The following is a 21,684-nucleotide window of genomic DNA, read 5'->3' as shown; positions in this document are numbered from 1 at the left end:
GAAGCAAATTTGTACGTTAAAAAATTGTATATGATGATCAATGCTTTGGAATATTGTTGGAGACTTAATAAAAATGATATAAAAAAGACGCAGCAGAGACTGTCATGTATTTGAGAAATATGATTTATTTTAAACATATTTACACCAGGGTGTAGATGGAGGGAATGCAGAGGTTATAACATTCACATCTCAAGAGTGGCTTGTTCCCCACAGCAGTGCAGCATGAGATTGCAAGACAGCTCCTTGCCTCTGTCCCAGTCTGCCTTCAGCCAGCCTGCCAGGATACTTCTGCCCTCCAGTCCCCATATGAAGTTCTGGCCCCTCTCTTCTTCCCAAGAACCTTTGCTAAGCAGTCCCTCCCCTTCTCCAAATCTCTCAGTTTTAAAAGGGATACGTTTTTCCTATGTAGCATCATGCTCTCACCATGCTCTTGGCAATCTCTGTTGTGCACAGACCCAAGGGTGTTTCTTTGACATTTTGATGACTGCCACTGTTTCATAATAGCTTGCACTCAACTAGCCTGGCCAGAACTTCAGCCCAGGCTAGTTAGCATAGGCTAAACCCAGGAATTTCTGTGTTTGGCACAGTTCAGGAGACCTGCTGCAGCCTGTATTTCCCCAATGTCCCCAATATTACCTGAATTCCACCATTTTATTAATTTCTAACATTCACTAACTCTAGACCTGTAACATTATACTAAATTAATTTATTGGAAGTACAGAAGCTAGTTAGGACTGAATTCTTCCATGTGGTCCAAGTCTTTGAGGTTGCAAAATAAGATCTCTTCTTCCAGTCCTGAGGAAGGAATACTGACAAGGTGCTTTTGATTGTTGACAGCAGAGGGTTGAGCTCTCCCATGCCCTGATTCCATAACCCGGACAGCTGACTTTTAAAAGCGGGGATCGATCCACTGTCTGTTTTTAGCATAGAGCTCATGCAATCCAGTTTCATCAAGGGTTTAACGTGTACCACCTTTTATCAGGCATCTTCTTACATATCCATCTTTTTTGTCTATCACAGGGAATGTTTTCCCAGCATTTTTGGGGGGTAGAGCAATGTGCTTTTAGGATGGCACAGCGTTTGTTATCTAAATCATGCGGCATACCTGCCTTCCAGTAACTGAAAACAAAAGGTAGCACCAGAAATAAGTGAATCAAAAGTAATGAATCCACATTGGATATTTACTTTATTTTGGAATGTTAAGGAAATGTTCAGCTCAGTTTTTTCACACTCCTGTTTTCTGTCTCAGGGTTGCCACCTACTCATAACTGCAATGCATAGATTTATTTATTTTAAAAAAAGATTCTGTCCATCAGCAGAAAATATATTATGGGGGAAGTTCCTTTTTGTCACTGTGAGCTGTCTCTCACTTTATACATCCCACGGTACATTATCTGATGCCTTTTTCACACTATATAATTTTATTGTATTTTATTTCTCACAGTTATATTGCAATTAGTGCTGAAGGCATCCCCCTACTAAAGAGCAGGTAATAAATTGTAGAATAAAACAAAGCACCCCCTATTTGATACATGAGAATTGGGTGGCAGATTGGGGGAGGGGCACTCATTTTGTTAAACCTTGTGGAAATTTAACTCTAGAGATGAGTAGGGTGTCTCATTAAAGGAAAGCCACAGAACCACACCACAACAAAACCCAATTTTTTCTTTTTTTTCTTTTAAAAAATCATGATAACAAACATTTTCAATTTTTTTGGGGGGGGGGGGAAATAGTTGGAGCAAAAAAATTAAACCAGGCCTGAAAAGCATATGAGAGGGAAGGTTGGAAAAACTGCTGCTTAAAATGCTACTCTAGCAATGAAGCTCAGCAGCGGAGCGTCCCTCTGCTGCACCCAGGGTGCACTGGCATGTGCTCTGGCCCTGTAAGCACAGTGCTGCTTTTGCGAGCGGTGCTGGGCTTGCAGGAAGGGTGCTGTGAACTGTTGCATCCTTCTCATGGTGCCCTCCAATTGGAGGGTGGCTGAGAAGGATGCAACATTCCTGCCTGCGCCCTGGTCCCTGTGAGCCCAGTGCTATGGACTTACTCGCAGGGTCCAGGGTGCATGCCTGTTGCCTCCTTCTCAGTTGCCAACAGAAGGACGCAACAGGCCACAATGCCCTCCCTGCACAATGCTCTTCAGAAAAGCATCACTGAGCTTGCAGGGCCAGGGCTCATCCTGATGTGTCCTTCTCAACTGCCCTCCAGCTGGAGGGCACTGAGAAGGACGTAACTGCTCATGTTGGGCAGGATGCCATGATGTGCCCCCCAAAAAACTGTGTCTGGGGTGACAGTCCCCTCATCCTCCCCACACCCTACACCACTGATGAACCTCATTTGGTGGGGTCAGAAAAAATGGATAGCAGAGCAACAACCAGTGATAGGCAGAGCCAACTAATACTGCTTTTCTTCCCGTTCTCCTTTCTGTTGAGCTCTATGATGGCAACATTGAGTCCAAGTAGGCACGGGGCTGACAGCCATTGCAACCCTCTGGACTGTTTGTAAATAAGGTGGTAATGACGGGCCCCCCATGGCTGGCTTGCTAAACATGAGACAACAAAACTATCAAGACTTTTTAAATACTCAAGATCACTGCATGTCAACTTTTGATTAAAATGGACTGGAGATGGTTGTTTGCCTTCTACTAAACTCCTATGGAGCTCAAAAAGAAACATAAAACCACAGCCTGTGTGAATTCCTGATGCAGGTAAAGCAGAACAAGTGTGCTCAGAGATGGGCCAAAACAAACAAGATGAACTTTAACAGGGAGAAATGTAAAGTATTGCACTTGGGCAAAAAAAAATGAGAGGCACAAATACAAGATGGGTGACACCTGGCTTGAGAGCAGTACATGTGAAAAGGATCTAGGAGTCTTGGTTGACCACAAACTTGACATGAGCCAACAGTGTGACGCGGCAGCTAAAAAAGCCAATGCAATTCTGGGCTGCATCAATAGGAGTATAGCATCTAGATCAAGGAAAGTAATAGTGCCACTGTATTCTGCTCTGGTCAGACCTCACCTGGAGTACTGTGTCCAGTTCTGGGTACCACAGTTCAAGAAGGACACTGACAAACTGGAACGTGTCCAGAGGAGGGCAACCAAAATGGTCAAAGGCCTGGAAACGATGCCTTATGAGGAACGGCTAAGGGAGCTGGGCATGTTTAGCCTGGAGAAGAGGAGGTTAAGGGGTGATATGATAGCCATGTTCAAATATATAAAAGGATGTCACATAGAGGAGGGAGAAAGGTTGTTTTCTGCTGCTCCAGAGAAGCGGACACGGAGCAATGGATCCAAACTACAAGAAAGAAGATTCCACCTAAACATTAGGAAGAACTTCCTGACAGTAAGAGCTGTTTGACAGTGGAATTTGCTGCCAAGGAGTGTGGTGGAGTCTCCTTCTTTGGAGGTCTTTAAGCAGAGGCTTGACAACCATATGTCAGGAGTGCTCTGATGGTGTTTCCTGCTTGGCAGGGGGTTGGACTCGATGGCCCTTGTGGTCTATTCCAACTCTATGATTCTATGAATGCCTAACAAAGTTTCTACAATACAATAAGCAGAGAAATTTTGTTTACACTCACGTGGTTCCAACATTAATACCGTTATACCATTGCCATTTCCCATCCTTGTAAGGAAGACCAATCCACGAGTCTTGATGTGCAGTATTGGTTTCTCTTTCTAGAAACTCCTGCAAAGAGCACAATCAGAAGGTCTTTCCTAGGAATGAGGAACCAGAATCCTCTTTCAAATCAATTCCAAATTACATATCTTTCTTAGGAGAAAAACAGTCTCTTCCAGTAGTGAAACAAACATGAAATGTGCATGGGCAGGAGAATGTTTCATCACAGAAACAAGCTTGGTCTCTTTTCCCACCTACATGTACTCATTTGAATGTCTGATGAAAGGAATAATGGGGGGGGGACGGGACTAAAAAATAAGGTATCAATTATATAATATAATTATATTATTGTAATTATCAGAGGTGAATTAATTCAGGTTGGGTACCTATGCACTTATTGACATTCATCTTTCTCTTTCTCTTTCTCATACCAGGAGGTGTAAGGAAATTGACATTGTACTATGTCCAGCCTGCAACTCAAAACACATTCTAGCAAAGTGCCCAATAATCTGATGCTTTTAGCTTGGTTCATAAACTCTGCAGTAGAATTTTGATTATTTGGAGTATTGAAGGGAAGATTGCAGTGGGAAAACACAGGCTAAAGTTCCCTTCCAAGCCAAGGCCTCACCTGGAATAGAGGTATTAACATGACAAAAGGTGTTGATGGCCCATCTAAGAGGAATCTTGGGCCTGGGCAGACAGAAGATGACCAAGGTAACTGGGTGTGAAGGGAAGGGAAAAGAAAGTCTTTAGCAAGGTGTGCTGGGAAGAATAAAGAAGAGAAGAAAGACTGGAATCTATCTTGGGTAGGCTGCCTGCAGTCTGGCTGGGAGATGCCTTTGACTCCAGGGCTGCACCCTTTTGAAATGACTGTGCTGTAGGATCTGGACTCCATGCGGACTGAAGGTGTAAACAGGCAAATAAACCATATTTCTTAAAGCTACAGCAGTCTCTACTGTGTCTCAGTTCTCTAAAGGAACACAGACTCTGGGTGAGTGCTAAGAACCTCCTGGCATCTTGCTGTTGAGGTTCGTGAGAAACTGCAGCTTTGAAGTGGACAATTAATGAGTTGGCAAGAATCCAAGTTAAGCAAAAGTACGTGAGAAAGTCTGCTTGGAGACAGGGAAGCCTAGCAGCAGGTAATGATTGGGTTAAGGTTTTCCCTTATAAGCAGCATGACACAGTAGTTTGGTGTTGGAGTTCAGAGGTTGGGGTGTAGAGTTTGAATTGAGTCTGTGCATATAGTAACTTGTACAAAGCTGTGCTATACTCTGTATATAATAAAAGCAAATACAAATCAAGTTACTGTTCAGCACATTATGTTCCTGAGTTGTCATCCTGGACTACATGGACTAAGCAGCCGGTAGCAGAGAGTTTTGGTTGAGATCCATCAACACTTGCCACCGCTCGGCAGAGAGTGGGGGTGGCACCCAACTTTTGTAACACTATTTTAAAAAATAAACAACCCCCCCCAATCTCCAGAACTTTTTGATCATTGGAGCACAGTTTATATAATTTGGCCCCTTGATTTTTTTTCTGCTTGTGGAGGAAAGGAGAAGGAAGTAGTTGAGATGCTGCAGAAGTTTCATAAGCACCCAAAGGGCATAAAATAATCAAATTGTGAAGGAATAGTCTTGGTGTTCATGTATTCCAGTGTTCTGCTCACCTCCTCTTCAAGACTTCCAATAGTAATCAGCATGGATTTTTCATCCTCACAAGCTGTTATTGCTTTGTGCCACGGCTTCGTTCTGTCTTCAAATAAATATAAGACTTCCTTGTACGGCACCCATTGCTGACGAAGCTTTTTACTAATATCCTCTTTGAAAGAAGCCAGGAATTTGCAGTGAAAAGAGAAGGGAGGGAAAAAGGGAAATAAGAGAAGCCAAACTGAAGGTATCTCTCTCTCTCTCTCTGTGTCTACACACACACACACACACACACACACACACACACACACACAGCATTACATACTCCTATTATAAGGTAAAGGTAAAGGGACCCCTGACCATTAGGTCCAGTCGTGACCGACTCTGGGGTTGCGGCGCTCATCTTGCTTTATTGGCCGAAGGAGCCGCGTACAGCTCCCGGGTCATGTGGCCAGCATGACTGAGCCACTTCTGGTGAACCAGAGCAGCGCACGGAAACGCCGTTTACCTTCCCGCTGGAGCGGTACCTATTTATCTACTTGCACTTTGACGTGCTTTCGAACTGCTAGGTTGGCAGGAGCTGGGACTGAGCAACGGGAGCTCACCCCGTCGCGGGAATTCGAACCGCTGATTGGCAAGTCCTAGGCTCTGTGGTTTAACCCACAGTGCCACCCATGTCCCACTCCTATTATAAAGGTAAAGGTACCCCTGCCCATACGGGCCCGTCTTGACAGACTCTAGGGTTGTGCGCCCATCTCACTTAAGAGGCCGGGGGCCAGCGCTGTCCGGAGACACTTCCGGGTCACGTGGCCAGCGTGACAAAGCCGCATCTGGTGAGCCAGTGCAGCACACGGAAACGCCATTTACCTACTTGCACCCGGAGGTGCTTTCGAACTGCTAGGTTGGCAGGTGCTGGGACCGGGCAACGGGAGCGCACCCCGCCACGGGGATTCGAACTGCCGACCTTTCGATCGGCAAGCCCTAGGCGCTGAGGCTTTTACCCACAGCGCCACCCGTGTCCCTATTATAATCCATCATAATTATAATCTCCTATTATAATCCATCATAATTCATTGAAACGACTGGAAACCCAACCCTCTAAAACGTTTGTCTGAATAATGAAAACATTTAGGCTCGTTTCATGGAGAAGTGTCTGTGAAGGGATTCCAACAGACTAGCACTGCCCTCTTGATCCAGCAGTTGAGCCACCATGGTGCTGAAAAATGGAAGGTGGAAGCAGATAACCATGATTCTCCAGCATCACCGTCTCAAAGAAACTTACCAATTTCATCTTCTATTTCAGTCACATTGATGATCAAGTCAACCAGTTTGTCTGCTAACTTCTGAGTTTCACGAAATATTTCAGCATCTAAAAGGTTTGAATAATTCAAGCCAGTGGGATCTCAAACATCCATCAATGTATATTAAAAGCCACTTTCCAAAAATCCAGTGAACGGTCACATTCTAGCATGAAAAGAAGAAGAAGAAGCAGAACCCAAATATAGGACCCAGAAAGAACAGTCCTGATTTTCAGAGTCTGGCATCATTGAGGGGAAAGAGCAGGCTTACCCCAAATCACGTCCTCATGTGAATAAAATAAAAGCCTAAGCTTGTAGGTTCCATTTCTTATGGGACCTGCAGGTTCACTCCCTTGTTTTTCTTGGGTTTCACAGCAAAACCAATCACAAGTGATTTCATACCAAAACAGACAAGCATATAAAGAGTATGTGTTATGTTTGAGTCTGATTTATCAGATCTAAACTATATCTTTTCAGCAAACGAAAGGTTCTCTGTTCTGGCTGAATACTATGAATGTGTGACGCGGCAGCTAAAAAAGCCAATGCAATTCTGGGCTGCATCAATAGGAGTATAGCATCTAGATCAAGGGAAGTAATAGTGCCACTGTATTCTGCTCTGGTCAGACCTCACCTGGAGTACTGTGTCCAGTTCTGGGCACCACAGTTCAAGAAGGACACTGACAAACTGGAACGTGTCCAGAGGAGGGCAACCAAAATGGTCAAAGGCCTGGAAACGATGCCTTATGAGGAACAGCTAAGGGAGCTGGGCATGTTTAGCCTGGAGAAGAGGAGGTTAAGGGGTGATATGATAGCCATGTTCAAATATATAAAAGGATGTTATATAGAGGAGGGAGAAAGGTTGTTTTCTGCTGCTCCAGAGAAGCGGACACGGAGCAATGGTTCCAAACTACAAGAAAGAAGATTCCACCTAAACATTAGGAAGAACTTCCTGACAGTAAGAGCTGTTTGACAGTGGAATTTGCTGCCAAGGAGTGTGGTGGAGTCTCCTTCTTTGGAGGTCTTTAAGCAGAGGCTTGACAACCATATGTCAGGAGTGCTCTGATGGTGTTTCCTGCTTGGCAGGGGGTTGGACTTGATGGCCCTTGTGGTCTATTCCAACTCTATGATTCTATGATTCTATGATTCTAGTATTTCTAGAAAGCAAGTAGTAGATGATAAAAGGGTGGTTTATTTTTCTTCAACCTACTGCAGTGCAGCCACTTCCCTGCATTTCCCCTTTTCCTGCTGAGAATAAGTTCTTATGGGAGAACCAGCCTCATATAACCAACATGCTGAAGTATAATTAATGCATGAAGGGGTTAACACCATAGAATAAGCTGTCCTGCCAGGCTTAGCTAGGTCACTTTCCCTCACCTTGGGATGAAGCTAATCAAGGCCTTTGTTCACTTTCAGTCTACCTGCAGCTCAGACCGCAGGGCTCTTACAAGTCATTCTTGTGTTCTTATACCAAGAATTTATGAACTTCCACTACTGTAACTTAAGCCAAGTTTACTGCCTGTGTTTTCTGGCTGATGTATGGAAAAGCACATGAACCCAGAGGTGAAGCAATCTGCTCCAGTACCCGGAGCAGCGCTTGTCCCAGGGGGCATGGTGCGCCACCCACGGAGGCGTGGCATGCATCCCGGGGGCACGGCACATGTACCGGGGGTGACCAGCGAGTCATGGGGGTTGCCGCTGATCGGGGGTCAGCATTTTGTCACCCCCTTTTGGAATGGCACCCAGGGTGATCTGCCCCCCCCACCTCGGAATGCCTCTGCATGAACCTGACCTTTGAGGAGTTTGTAAGTAAATCAGTTTTTAACTTACCAAATGTTGGGTCTTTTTCTATGCTAAGAGAAGACATGAAGTTTGGAAGGGCATATTTTAAAAACCTCAGAGCCTATATTTCCATGCTTTACTCTGCTGCATATTTTGTGGTTTTAAATCTCTGATAGGGTTCTCCCACCAAAGTGTCGTTGCCCCAAACCTGGATCTTTGCATCCAGGGAATTCTCCTTTTTAAACCTATTTTTCCTTGTCACAAACAGTTTTGCGGTGGGGTGATATCCCTGGGTTGGGCAGGGGGGAAGCGTGGTCTTGAATGCACAGACTGAAACCCATTGCTTACCATTCTTGCCTTTGAGAGAGGGTTCCCTTTTTATCATAAAATCCTTAATGTTCTTAAATGCTTTTACTACAGCAGATGACGTTCCTGATCCCTGAATATCTAGAAATGATTTAAGAATAAAAGAAATTGTATTCTAACACACTTGTCTGGGCTGAATCCCCACTCTGGAATTTCGGAGACTGGTTTTGAATCAAGGTTCCCAGGCCTTAGCTATGGAACCTGCTTTGCTTAGAGGGAAGTCATATTTTCTAGCATGAAATCTATGCTTTTGTATACTGCATGAACTGCTTCCCGCAACCCTGCCTACTAAATCCATTGTGTCCTACCTAGAATGTGGTTCTGCAAGCATCGTGGGCACATTGGGGAATGACATAATAACTGAGAAGGGATGTGATGTACCTGCACTACCAGCACAGGCAAAGCCACTTTATCCCCTCCATATATAGCGAAGTGTGTGTGTGTAAAACGGAATCTGACCAGTGGACTAGATTCTTATTTCCCACACACCCACTGTGGGCCAACTTTGACAGGTGGATGGGATCACTCACCTGTCACTCACCTTACATCATTATGACATCAGGTGTCAACTTCAACAGGGGTTGTTCTTAGCACCAATCAACTGATTGGTTTTTAGAGCAAATATATTTGATTGTGTTTTGTTAACACCAATCAGCTGATAAGATATGGATTCCCATGGGGCATGCAAATAGACATTTTTTCTCTGTAGATTGGTAGAGGAAAAAGGTCTGATGGTGAGTTTTTAGTACTCACAACGCACCTTCTAAAGCATGGGTCGGCAAACTAAGGCCCGTGGCCCAGATTAGGCCCAATTGCCCTCTGGATCCAGGCCGCGGACGATCCTGGAATCGCCGCTTGGATCAGCATGATCGTTTAGGCTGCACCATTTTTTTGCAAAAAAATTTGGGGCACCATTCCCCCCCCACCGCGGTGGCACCCCCTTTCTCCCCCTTCCTCCTCCTGGCTTCTCCCCACCCTCCGGAGGAAGTGAGCTGGGCTTTGATTGGTGCCAGCCAATCCGAAGGTTCACCGCCTGTGTGCTGAGGCGCGGCCCAGACTCGCCACCCATCCCCTGGCATCTCCGTCCATGGTCGTGCTGTGGGCATTGTGACGGGCGCGTCGCGGGGCTTCGGCTGGAGCTTGGCGCACCTGCTGGCCCCACCACTGGTGCCTGGGAAAGCTGGCCCGGAAAGGAGAGGTGACGCCATTGCCGCCGGCTCCCAACCGCAGGCAGAACAGTGGAGGAGGTAGGAAAGCAGGAGAGGGGAGGGGCTGGGGGAGAGGGGGGGAGAGAGAAGCTCCCCTCCACCGCGTGGGTGTGCATGCATGCGCATGCAGTCTGGCCCGCCACAAGGTCTGAGAGGCGGTGAACCGGCCCCCTCCTAAAAAAGTTTGCTGACCCCTGTTCTAAAGGCTGTGTCTTCAAAGAGGCTCTGCTGATTTGCTCTGTCAGTGAGCCTTGCTCAGCATGGAAGAATTCACAGCGCACTTTAAGCTCCCAGCGTTGCTAGGTAGCCATGTCTTTACCTGCCTAATTGATTGATTGGATGAACATATTTATAGGGTGCTTTCCCACAAAGCCACTTCTGAGCTGGAGAGGAGGTGGGGTTGCGGGCTCGCAGCCCCCGCAAGACTGAGGGAATCCTCGGCCGTGTCATCTCCCTTGCCAGCCAATCGGCTGGCCCAGGAGGCGTGGCCCACGCTATTTAGGGCCAGCGCGGCCAAGGATTTTCCTCTTTCTTCGCTCCAGCTGCTCCGGTTTCCCAACTCTCCCACCCTATAGGTTTGGCTCTCTGACATTGCTATGGACTTCAGTTGGTCACAGTCAAGGGGCCTGGTAGGAATTTTTTCCACTTGGCAAATTGGCACCAGCCATTTGGTTTTTCACCTACCTTGTAGCAAATCGTCACAACTTCCTCGGCATTGGCGGTTAGACATTGGTAGTTATTGTTATGCAAATGAGAGGGGTGGGAGGAAGCGCCATCACCTTCCCCCATATCAAAGGGCAGTCCGGTAAAGGATTCCGGGGGGCGTTGCCCTGTCTGAAGCCAATGGAGGTGTGGGGCTAAGGCATGCCCCCGAGCAGTGACCCCTGGGGGAGCTCCTAGTTGATGTGCATCAGCAGGACTCCCCCTACTGGTGGTTAACCCTTCCCGGTCTTCAAGCAATCAGGCTGAAGCCGGATAGTTGATAGGACCAATGCCTAAGCCAATACCACTCAATTACTGTAACCAATAAAGTTGTGGCCAATTTTCGCCCATTAACCTAAAATGCTGGTGTCATGTGTCTTTATTTCTGAGGGGGAGGCGGGAACTCGCCATGCAATGAGCTGTGCCCACAGCAGGTGCTGGGTAGGTCAGCGTTTTTTCGGGGAAATGGCTTAGCTGAGGCGCACTCTGTTTGAAAGTCTACGTCACACTGAAGTGAAACCAGTCCAGAGGATTTAATGGGTTTCTCTGCTACTTACACAAAATAGTTGTCCCGAGTGCGGCAAAAAATAGGATCAGGCACAGCGTTACTGCAGTAAATATACCAATGGAAGATGGAAACAAGTCTCGTATATTATGCAAAAAAGCAGCTAGCTTCCCTTGAAGGACAAAAAGAAAGAAAACTCTGCATTAACCATCATGAGCCAACATCCTACTATTATCCCAGTAATGGGAGTTGGGATAGAGTTGTTTTTACAATAGAAGAAGAGTTTGGATTTGATATCCCGCCTTTCACTCCCCTTAAGGAGTCTCAAAGCGGCTAACATTCTCCTTTCCCTTCCTCCCCCACAACAAACACTCTGTGAGGTGAGTGGGGCTGAGAGACTTCAGAGAAGTGTGACTGGCCCAAGGTCACCCAGCAGCTGCATGTGGAGGAGCGGAGACGCGAACCCGGTTCCCCAGATTACGAGACTACCGCTCTTAACCACTACACCACACTGGCTTATACACAATACTGGCTTATACACACAGAGATATTTGCATATATACAATAAACGTGTTTAAAAGCATAACCCACATTGAATAAATCTATAAATCATTAGCGGTGTTTTCAAAACATATAATAGGGCTGCCATAAGTCCAGAATTTCCTGAACATATTTGGGATTTGTCCGTTGAAAACCTGGGTGTAAGGCAGACCATATCAGAAATGTTATTTTTTGGGTGAATTTCCTAAAACTTTGGCAAAAATAAAAATAAAAATAATGGCAGCCCTGACATATAAGATACTTATTCTAAAGAATCTATACTTGTCAAGACCCATTGTTTTCTGGTTTCACCCCTCACAAGGACCTCAGGATGAGCAAGCCATGGACAGTTTTCTGATTTTTTCTCCCCTGTCAACTGCCAGGACCAGTGAATGCTGGAATCTCTCTTACCTGCCATTGAGATTCCCTGTTTAAATGGTTAGATATGCTGTTGAAATGCTTTTGGGAGATGATATATAATGAGATGAAAAAAATGTTGAAATATACATTCATAAAGAAACCAGAAGCATTTTTATTGGGCATTGTGGGAAGTGATATAAACAGAAAGAATGTAAACTCTTCTTATATGCAATAACAGCAGCAAGAATATTACTGGCCCAAAAATGGAACCAAGAAGAATTACCAACGATTGAAGAATGGAGAATGAAGTTAAAGGACTATGCAGACCTAGAAAAAATAACAGGAAGGATTCGGCGGGACCATAAATTCACAGAAGACTGGAGTAAATTTAAGGACTACTTGAAAAGTATTTGTGAAGATCAGACGTTTGTAGGTTTGCAAGAAGTTTTGTGAGGAGTATTATTGGAAGTATTGCAAAAATGGAGAAAGGAGAAGGATGATTTGTTAAGAGATGTAAAGGCAATAGAAAGTTAAGAAATGCATAAAGAAGTGGTTAAAACAGTGGATCATCAGAGGTGCTGATGGAAGTCTAAAAAGATTGTATAAGTGATAAGTTTTGTGGTACATTTTATAATTTATATGTTAAAATCAATATATATATATATGGTTAGATATGCTGAATCTTGTGAAGCCTTTTCCACAAATGTTAGCACAGTGTGGATCAGGAGAGATCACAGGCTGAAACTTGAGACTTCTCACCATCACTGTCATAGCCAGAAGATGATGATTGCCTCAAACCCTCAACCTCTACTGTTTGTTGAGCTAAGTGGGCTGGCAAAGCATTACAGGCTTTTCTCCAGCCCTCCCCACCACGACTGGTCACAGATGCCTCCTGTTACTGTTCCTCCTCTATGCTATGAACAACTTCTCTGTGTGCTGCATACATACCCCTTGCAGGGGCCTGTTTTCTTCTTCTTTTTAGTCTTGTTCTGGATGCCACACTGGATCTGGATGACACATTCGATCTGGAAGCCACATTGGATCTGGATGACACATTCGATCTGGAAGCCACATTGGATCTGGATGACACATTAGATCTGGAAGCCGCATTTGATCTAGAAGCCACACTGGTTCTTGAAGCTGCATTGTGGGGTTGGGTCACATAATATGTAATTTATTAGAACATCAGCTAAAACTTGCGACAATGGCACTGAAAAGCCATTGTGTGCCAGCAGCTAAATCCCAGTAGGGTAAATTCTTGAAAAACTTGTAGCTCAGGAACAGTGATCCTGCAGAAATTCAATTTTCAGCTCAGTTCTAGCAGGGGTCCTTTAGAGACACAGTAAACTGCAACCAGAAACCTAGAATAAATCCTATACTTGGAGAGAGGTTAAAAGACCAAAACAACCTAGCCTAGCCCCACAGATTACTGACCTAATTAGTGGAAAAAGCAGCTCATGATGGAAAAAATGTAGGCTTCATTCTCTGCCCGGCCTCAATGCAGGCTTCAATTTCAGGTTCAAAAGTACTACATATAAGCTAGGAGTTACTAATTTCAGCATTCATTTCAGTTTAAAGCAAGCTCAACTCAAACTAGTTCAGGCAATGAAAATCCCCTCAGGTCCAAATTATAACCCCACCATGTTTACAGCAATAAATGAGACTGGTCATTTATTGTAGGAACACAAGGGGTGGAATTGTGGTTCCCATATTTAGAAAGGTGACAAGACTAACCCAGCAAATTATAGACCAATTTTCCCATTGTTACGTGCAAACTGTATTCACGGTACCTATTGTCCAGAAAGAAGCATTGAATTAAAGGAAGCAAATATATTGCCCCAGGAGTAAATAGAATTTCAAGAAGGAAATTCAGTAGTTGATCATTCTTTTTTAATTACTCAGTTGATTCCCCAGTATGTCAGAGTAAAGAAATGCTCCTTGTATTCTGCATTTGTTTATTCGAAGACTGCTTTTGGTCTAGTTAATAGGGTGAATTTGTGGGATGAATTGTCTCAAGCAAGTATTAATGTCAGATTATGGTATCGTACCCAAAAAGATTCAAGTAGAACATTCTGGAGAATAGGGCAGCATAGCATATACAGTTAAATTATTAAATTATAGCAGCATTAGCGAAGGATGACAATTGGAAACTAAATTTGTGGAAAGATGGAGTTTATTCGTTATGCATGGAAATAAACTACTGTATACAGTAATACCTTGGTTCTTGGACTTAATCCTTTCCGGAGGTCCATTCGACTCCCGAAACCATTCGAAAATCAAGGCACGGCTTCCGTTTGGCTGCAGGAGCTTCCTGCACTCAAGCACAAGCCATATTGGACGTTCAGTTTCCGAAAATTGTTCACAAACTGGAACATCCAGGTTTGCGGTGTTCGGGAGTCGATTTGTTTGGCAACTAAGGTATTACTGTATTCTGGAAAGTGGTTTGTCTGTCTGTTCATTTTTTAAACGTCCTCTTGAGACATCAGCTGCCCAGAATGGCTGGCTGGGGCAACTCAGTCAGATGGGCAGGGTACAAATAATTAAATTAACATCATCACAACCACCAAACCCAGCATGAGGGTTGCCGAGGTGGCGGCACATTTTGTTGACGTTTGGATGCCAGGCACCATCTTGAAATATTGTTTCCACACTTGGCACAAGAGTTCCTAAGGTGGGGGCAGTGGTCCTCATCACCATTTAGATACCAGGCACTATTTTGAATCAAGACTGCAGATTGAAACATAACTTTGGCCTGACCTCCTCACCCAATTTTCCGCATGATGGAAATCTGTCTTTCTGAATGGCAATGAAGAGGAAATATCAGAAACAACTTACGTTCTGCGAATGTCAAGCCTCCCGCCATTTTAACTGCTGATTTGAATTGGCACCTTATGTCATCCTGTGTTCAGAACCATATAAAGTAGTAGACAGTTAGCACAATTTTCAGCAAATAATTTAGTAGTCAAAAACCAATCAAAATAGGCTGCAGAAACTTACCTTCTTTTGTTGACAGGACCATCTTATCTCATTTTGAGTGGTGTTTCATCCTGGAGTCCTTCTATATAATCATGAAATGAAGTGGACAATTAAAATAATATCTCAAGATCTACCTATTTCAGTTATTAATTTATAAGATTTCTTATCTGTCCTTTACCCACATGGTTCTGGGGCAGGTTACAACAACAGAATATATAAAATTATAAATTGCAGATAAAACTATTCAAATATAAAACAAATAAAACCATTCAGACCAAAACAGAACAAAAGAGGTGGGTCTCACAAGACACATCAATTGTCAAAGGGCAGGTAATGAAGTGCGCCAGGAGAGGCTGGTGCAGCAACTGTCAATTCGATGGTCAACTGCAGGTGTGAGTCAGATAGACCCAAAGAGGCTGAGCAAAATGGCTGCACTGGAGCAGAGATGCCTGGGCAGCCAAAGGATAAAAACACAATGGGCAGCTGCAAGCAGGGAGGGATCAAGGGTGAAGAAGTAAGAACTAAAGAGCTAGGCTATTGGCAAGTCTTGCCACAGTGGATTAGGATATAGTTATGGGAGGAAAGGAAAAGGCAGAAATTCTGGGGCTGGCTGCTCAAATGATGAGTCAGGGAAGGAAAGCGTTTGCAGAAGGACGAGAGAGGATGTTTCACACCAGATGATGCAGGGATTGATGGGGAAGCAAAATGGTTTAAATACACAGAAGGGCTCCAGACTCAGGCGAGTGGAGAGCTCACCAGGAATCAACTTGCAGTTGGGGTGGGTGGGTCAAAGCTATAGAATGAAGATGTTAGGTGTGTGGAGAGGGAATTGAGCAGAAGGGGTGGTGTCCGCGGCACCACCAGGAATCCAAGTGTGTCTTCAGGGCTTAAGAAGCTTGGTGACCTCTAACCTCGAAGAAAGCCAGAGAGCAGATAATAAAGGGAGGTTCACAGAGAGTGCTGGAATAAGTTGCTTCCTCTCACTGTAGACCTTATCAAGCATAAATCAATCTACCTCTGCCTTTCTGAAGAAAGATAAGGAGTGGTGGCAGCCAAAGGAGGACACTGAGAGGCCTCGCCACCTCCTCCACTTCTCCCTCTGTCTGCAGGCTGAACAATGTTGGCTGTGCTTCCCAATGCCTGAGGGCAATTCTTCTGTCTCCTTGCCCTGTAAAGCCAGGAACTTGGGCTTAAAAGCATCAGGCCAGATATAATTAAGCAGACTCTTTCCTTGCTTCTCCTGTGTGACTTATTTGGCCTGTGCTACTTACTGTAAGGGACGCGGGTGGCACTGTGGGTTAATCCACAGAGCCTAGGACTTGCCGATCAGAAGGTCGGCGGTTTGAATCCCCGCGACAGGGTGAGCTCCCATTGTTCGGTCCCTGCTCCTGCCCATCTAGCAGTTCGAAAGCACATCAAAATGCAAGTAGATAAATAGGTACTGCTCCGGCGGGAAGGTAAACGGCATTTCCGTGCGCTGCTCTGGTTCGCCAGAAGCGGCTTAGTCATGCTGGCTACATGACCCAGAAGCTGTACGCCAGCTACCTTGGCCAATAGAGCGAGATGAGCACCACAACCCTAGAGTCGTATTTACTTACTGTAAATAAGGGCTTGTATCCAGCCAACTTTTACACGGAGCAGATCCACTGGAACTACTGATCACAAGAAACTTAAGTCCATTAACTTTAGTGGGACTACTCTCAGCAAATGTTAGTGGACTACAAGTTTTTTATACTGGGCATCTCTTTTAAAGTGGCATTGATAGAAAGCAGAGGGCAGCCTTGGCACAGAAGCTCTTGAACCTCGTCTGATACTTTCAATTCAAGAACAGCCATAAAGGATCCGGGCAAACATTAAGCGCCAATACATTTGAGTAATGTTCCCCACCCAGCAGTGCCCTGTCTGGATACCGTGGTGCCTCAGCCAGTTTTTCTTCTCTTTTCCTCTGTTTGTTCCTGCAGTTGTTCCTTCCTTCAGTAGCTCAACCACCTACCCCTTTGATGCAGAACATTCCAGAACTCTTCCCATTCAGGTTCTACTGTTGCCTGATTGGCTGACTGCCATGCCAAATCAGCATTCAACATAGTGCATAAGCCCAGGAAAACATTTCACAGCATTTTTTAATGGACTCATTCATTATGTAGATATAGATATACTGAATTTAGAGAGCAGTAGCTGTGTGAGGCAGACACAACAGTAAGGAGGACTGAATAGCACCTGCAGTCTCAGATATATCGCTTCCTGCACCAGGCAGAGCAGGGGCAATTGCCAAGCAATGGCATTTACAGTTAGTGAGAGGAGACTGTCAAGGAACTGTCAGGTGAGCACAGGTCATCCACAGGGCAGGAAAGAACACGAGGCAAGAAATGCAATCAGCTTTTATTCACAGAAAGTAACATCATAGCAGAGTTCTTCTGGCTCGTCTTAATCCAGCTGGAGATGTTGCTGAAACTGACCACTGACCCCGCTGTGATGGCCTGGGACTCGGACAGACTTGGAACCAGAGGAGACCCAGTCTGCACAGGATCCTTTGCCTCAGGCATCATCTGAACCAAGTCTAGGGCCTGATTCTGAAGAGTCCCATTCTGCACAGGTTCCCCTGCAACAAACACCAGCTGGCCTGAGTCAGGGGCCTGAGCCTGCCCTTGCTCCAGATGCGGGGATGACCTCGTTGCCTCCAGCTGAGCCATCACTTGCAGCTGCTCCACTACCGGTTGGGTCAGGAGAGGTTGAGGCAGCTCCTGGGTTTAGTAACCCACTGACGTCTCCCAAGCTGCAGAGACTGAGGTCTGAGGGAAGGAGAGACCTGAGTTCTCGCAGGAGGAGTGCTCGCCTTTGGGCGAAACAGGGAGGTGAGTCCTTGGGGGATCAAGACCGGCCTCTACCCCGACAAAGATAAAAGGCTAAAACTTGCGACAATGGCACTGAAAAGCCATTGTGTGCCAGCAGCTAAATCCCAGTAGGGTAAATTCTTGAAAAACTTGTAGCTCAGGAACAGTGATCCTGCAGAAATTCAATTTTCAGCTCAGTTCTAGCAGGGGTCCTTTAGAGACACAGTAAACTGCAACCAGAAACCTAGAATAAATCCTATACTTGGAGAGAGGTTAAAAGACCAAAACAACCTAGCCTAGCCCCACAGATTACTGACCTAATTAGTGGAAAAAGCAGCTCATGATGGAAAAAATGTAGGCTTCATTCTCTGCCCGGCCTCAATGCAGGCTTCAATTTCAGGTTCAAAAGTACTACATATAAGCTAGGAGTTACTAATTTCAGCATTCATTTCAGTTTAAAGCAAGCTCAACTCAAACTAGTTCAGGCAATGAAAATCCCCTCAGGTCCAAATTATAACCCCACCATGTTTACAGCAATAAATGAGACTGGTCATTTATTGTAGGAACACAAGGGGTGGAATTGTGGTTCCCATATTTAGAAAGGTGACAAGACTAACCCAGCAAATTATAGACCAATTTTCCCATTGTTACGTGCAAACTGTATTCACGGTACCTATTGTCCAGAAAGAAGCATTGAATTAAAGGAAGCAAATATATTGCCCCAGGAGTAAATAGAATTTCAAGAAGGAAATTCAGTAGTTGATCATTCTTTTTTAATTACTCAGTTGATTCCCCAGTATGTCAGAGTAAAGAAATGCTCCTTGTATTCTGCATTTGTTTATTCGAAGACTGCTTTTGGTCTAGTTAATAGGGTGAATTTGTGGGATGAATTGTCTCAAGCAAGTATTAATGTCAGATTATGGTATCGTACCCAAAAAGATTCAAGTAGAACATTCTGGAGAATAGGGCAGCATAGCATATACAGTTAAATTATTAAATTATAGCAGCATTAGCGAAGGATGACAATTGGAAACTAAATTTGTGGAAAGATGGAGTTTATTCGTTATGCATGGAAATAAACTACTGTATACAGTAATACCTTGGTTCTTGGACTTAATCCTTTCCGGAGGTCCATTCGACTCCCGAAACCATTCGAAAATCAAGGCACGGCTTCCGTTTGGCTGCAGGAGCTTCCTGCACTCAAGCACAAGCCATATTGGACGTTCAGTTTCCGAAAATTGTTCACAAACTGGAACATCCAGGTTTGCGGTGTTCGGGAGTCGATTTGTTTGGCAACTAAGGTATTACTGTATTCTGGAAAGTGGTTTGTCTGTCTGTTCATTTTTTAAACGTCCTCTTGAGACATCAGCTGCCCAGAATGGCTGGCTGGGGCAACTCAGTCAGATGGGCAGGGTACAAATAATTAAATTAACATCATCACAACCACCAAACCCAGCATGAGGGTTGCCGAGGTGGCGGCACATTTTGTTGACGTTTGGATGCCAGGCACCATCTTGAAATATTGTTTCCACACTTGGCACAAGAGTTCCTAAGGTGGGGGCAGTGGTCCTCATCACCATTTAGATACCAGGCACTATTTTGAATCAAGACTGCAGATTGAAACATAACTTTGGCCTGACCTCCTCACCCAATTTTCCGCATGATGGAAATCTGTCTTTCTGAATGGCAATGAAGAGGAAATATCAGAAACAACTTACGTTCTGCGAATGTCAAGCCTCCCGCCATTTTAACTGCTGATTTGAATTGGCACCTTATGTCATCCTGTGTTCAGAACCATATAAAGTAGTAGACAGTTAGCACAATTTTCAGCAAATAATTTAGTAGTCAAAAACCAATCAAAATAGGCTGCAGAAACTTACCTTCTTTTGTTGACAGGACCATCTTATCTCATTTTGAGTGGTGTTTCATCCTGGAGTCCTTCTATATAATCATGAAATGAAGTGGACAATTAAAATAATATCTCAAGATCTACCTATTTCAGTTATTAATTTATAAGATTTCTTATCTGTCCTTTACCCACATGGTTCTGGGGCAGGTTACAACAACAGAATATATAAAATTATAAATTGCAGATAAAACTATTCAAATATAAAACAAATAAAACCATTCAGACCAAAACAGAACAAAAGAGGTGGGTCTCACAAGACACATCAATTGTCAAAGGGCAGGTAATGAAGTGCGCCAGGAGAGGCTGGTGCAGCAACTGTCAATTCGATGGTCAACTGCAGGTGTGAGTCAGATAGACCCAAAGAGGCTGAGCAAAATGGCTGCACTGGAGCAGAGATGCCTGGGCAGCCAAAGGATAAAAACACAATGGGCAGCTGCAAGCAGGGAGGGATCAAGGGTGAAGAAGTAAGAACTAAAGAGCTAGGCTATTGGCAAGTCTTGCCACAGTGGATTAGGATATAGTTATGGGAGGAAAGGAAAAGGCAGAAATTCTGGGGCTGGCTGCTCAAATGATGAGTCAGGGAAGGAAAGCGTTTGCAGAAGGACGAGAGAGGATGTTTCACACCAGATGATGCAGGGATTGATGGGGAAGCAAAATGGTTTAAATACACAGAAGGGCTCCAGACTCAGGCGAGTGGAGAGCTCACCAGGAATCAACTTGCAGTTGGGGTGGGTGGGTCAAAGCTATAGAATGAAGATGTTAGGTGTGTGGAGAGGGAATTGAGCAGAAGGGGTGGTGTCCGCGGCACCACCAGGAATCCAAGTGTGTCTTCAGGGCTTAAGAAGCTTGGTGACCTCTAACCTCGAAGAAAGCCAGAGAGCAGATAATAAAGGGAGGTTCACAGAGAGTGCTGGAATAAGTTGCTTCCTCTCACTGTAGACCTTATCAAGCATAAATCAATCTACCTCTGCCTTTCTGAAGAAAGATAAGGAGTGGTGGCAGCCAAAGGAGGACACTGAGAGGCCTCGCCACCTCCTCCACTTCTCCCTCTGTCTGCAGGCTGAACAATGTTGGCTGTGCTTCCCAATGCCTGAGGGCAATTCTTCTGTCTCCTTGCCCTGTAAAGCCAGGAACTTGGGCTTAAAAGCATCAGGCCAGATATAATTAAGCAGACTCTTTCCTTGCTTCTCCTGTGTGACTTATTTGGCCTGTGCTACTTACTGTAAGGGACGCGGGTGGCACTGTGGGTTAATCCACAGAGCCTAGGACTTGCCGATCAGAAGGTCGGCGGTTTGAATCCCCGCGACAGGGTGAGCTCCCATTGTTCGGTCCCTGCTCCTGCCCATCTAGCAGTTCGAAAGCACATCAAAATGCAAGTAGATAAATAGGTACTGCTCCGGCGGGAAGGTAAACGGCATTTCCGTGCGCTGCTCTGGTTCGCCAGAAGCGGCTTAGTCATGCTGGCTACATGACCCAGAAGCTGTACGCCAGCTACCTTGGCCAATAGAGCGAGATGAGCACCACAACCCTAGAGTCGTATTTACTTACTGTAAATAAGGGCTTGTATCCAGCCAACTTTTACACGGAGCAGATCCACTGGAACTACTGATCACAAGAAACTTAAGTCCATTAACTTTAGTGGGACTACTCTCAGCAAATGTTAGTGGACTACAAGTTTTTTATACTGGGCATCTCTTTTAAAGTGGCATTGATAGAAAGCAGAGGGCAGCCTTGGCACAGAAGCTCTTGAACCTCGTCTGATACTTTCAATTCAAGAACAGCCATAAAGGATCCGGGCAAACATTAAGCGCCAATACATTTGAGTAATGTTCCCCACCCAGCAGTGCCCTGTCTGGATACCGTGGTGCCTCAGCCAGTTTTTCTTCTCTTTTCCTCTGTTTGTTCCTGCAGTTGTTCCTTCCTTCAGTAGCTCAACCACCTACCCCTTTG

At 45.0% G+C, this 21,684-nt stretch overlaps 1 protein-coding gene and 1 long non-coding RNA gene across 6 annotated transcripts; both read right to left on the bottom strand.

The window, feature by feature from the left end:
* Positions 1-686: 686 nt before the first annotated feature.
* On the bottom strand, positions 687-16,994 carry LOC128420560 (CD209 antigen-like protein E). 4 transcript variants are annotated; one of them, XR_008332064.1, is made up of 10 exons: positions 16,882-16,978; positions 15,016-15,076; positions 14,854-14,917; positions 12,967-13,158; positions 11,171-11,290; positions 8,686-8,784; positions 6,543-6,724; positions 5,281-5,432; positions 3,577-3,683; positions 687-1,119 (listed from the first exon to the last, which is right to left on the bottom strand). XR_008332064.1 is itself a non-coding variant. In XM_053402165.1 (10 exons), exons 3-10 carry the CDS (start codon positions 14,879-14,881, stop codon positions 951-953), a joined length of 954 nt encoding a protein of 317 aa, XP_053258140.1. In that variant the 5' UTR covers positions 14,882-14,917; positions 15,016-15,076; positions 16,905-16,994; the 3' UTR covers positions 687-950. The 4 variants fall into 4 exon arrangements, 3 of the variants coding, with proteins under 3 accessions (XP_053258140.1, XP_053258141.1, XP_053258142.1); XM_053402165.1 differs by having other exon boundaries at positions 6,543-6,629; positions 16,905-16,994; XM_053402166.1 differs by having other exon boundaries at positions 6,543-6,629.
* A 2,546-nt stretch (positions 16,995-19,540) lies between these two features.
* On the bottom strand, positions 19,541-21,684 carry LOC128420755 (uncharacterized). Of its 2 annotated transcripts, none has more exons than XR_008332114.1 (3): positions 21,595-21,684; positions 19,706-19,766; positions 19,541-19,607 (listed from the first exon to the last, which is right to left on the bottom strand). It is a non-coding gene; the product is annotated as an uncharacterized LOC128420755 (long non-coding RNA). The 2 variants fall into 2 exon arrangements; XR_008332113.1 differs by having other exon boundaries at positions 21,572-21,668.

Source organism: Podarcis raffonei, chromosome 9 (assembly GCF_027172205.1).
Source record: "Podarcis raffonei isolate rPodRaf1 chromosome 9, rPodRaf1.pri, whole genome shotgun sequence".
NCBI classification, from domain to species: Eukaryota; Metazoa; Chordata; class Lepidosauria; order Squamata; family Lacertidae; genus Podarcis; species Podarcis raffonei.
This window is presented reverse-complemented; position numbering and strand designations above follow the sequence as displayed.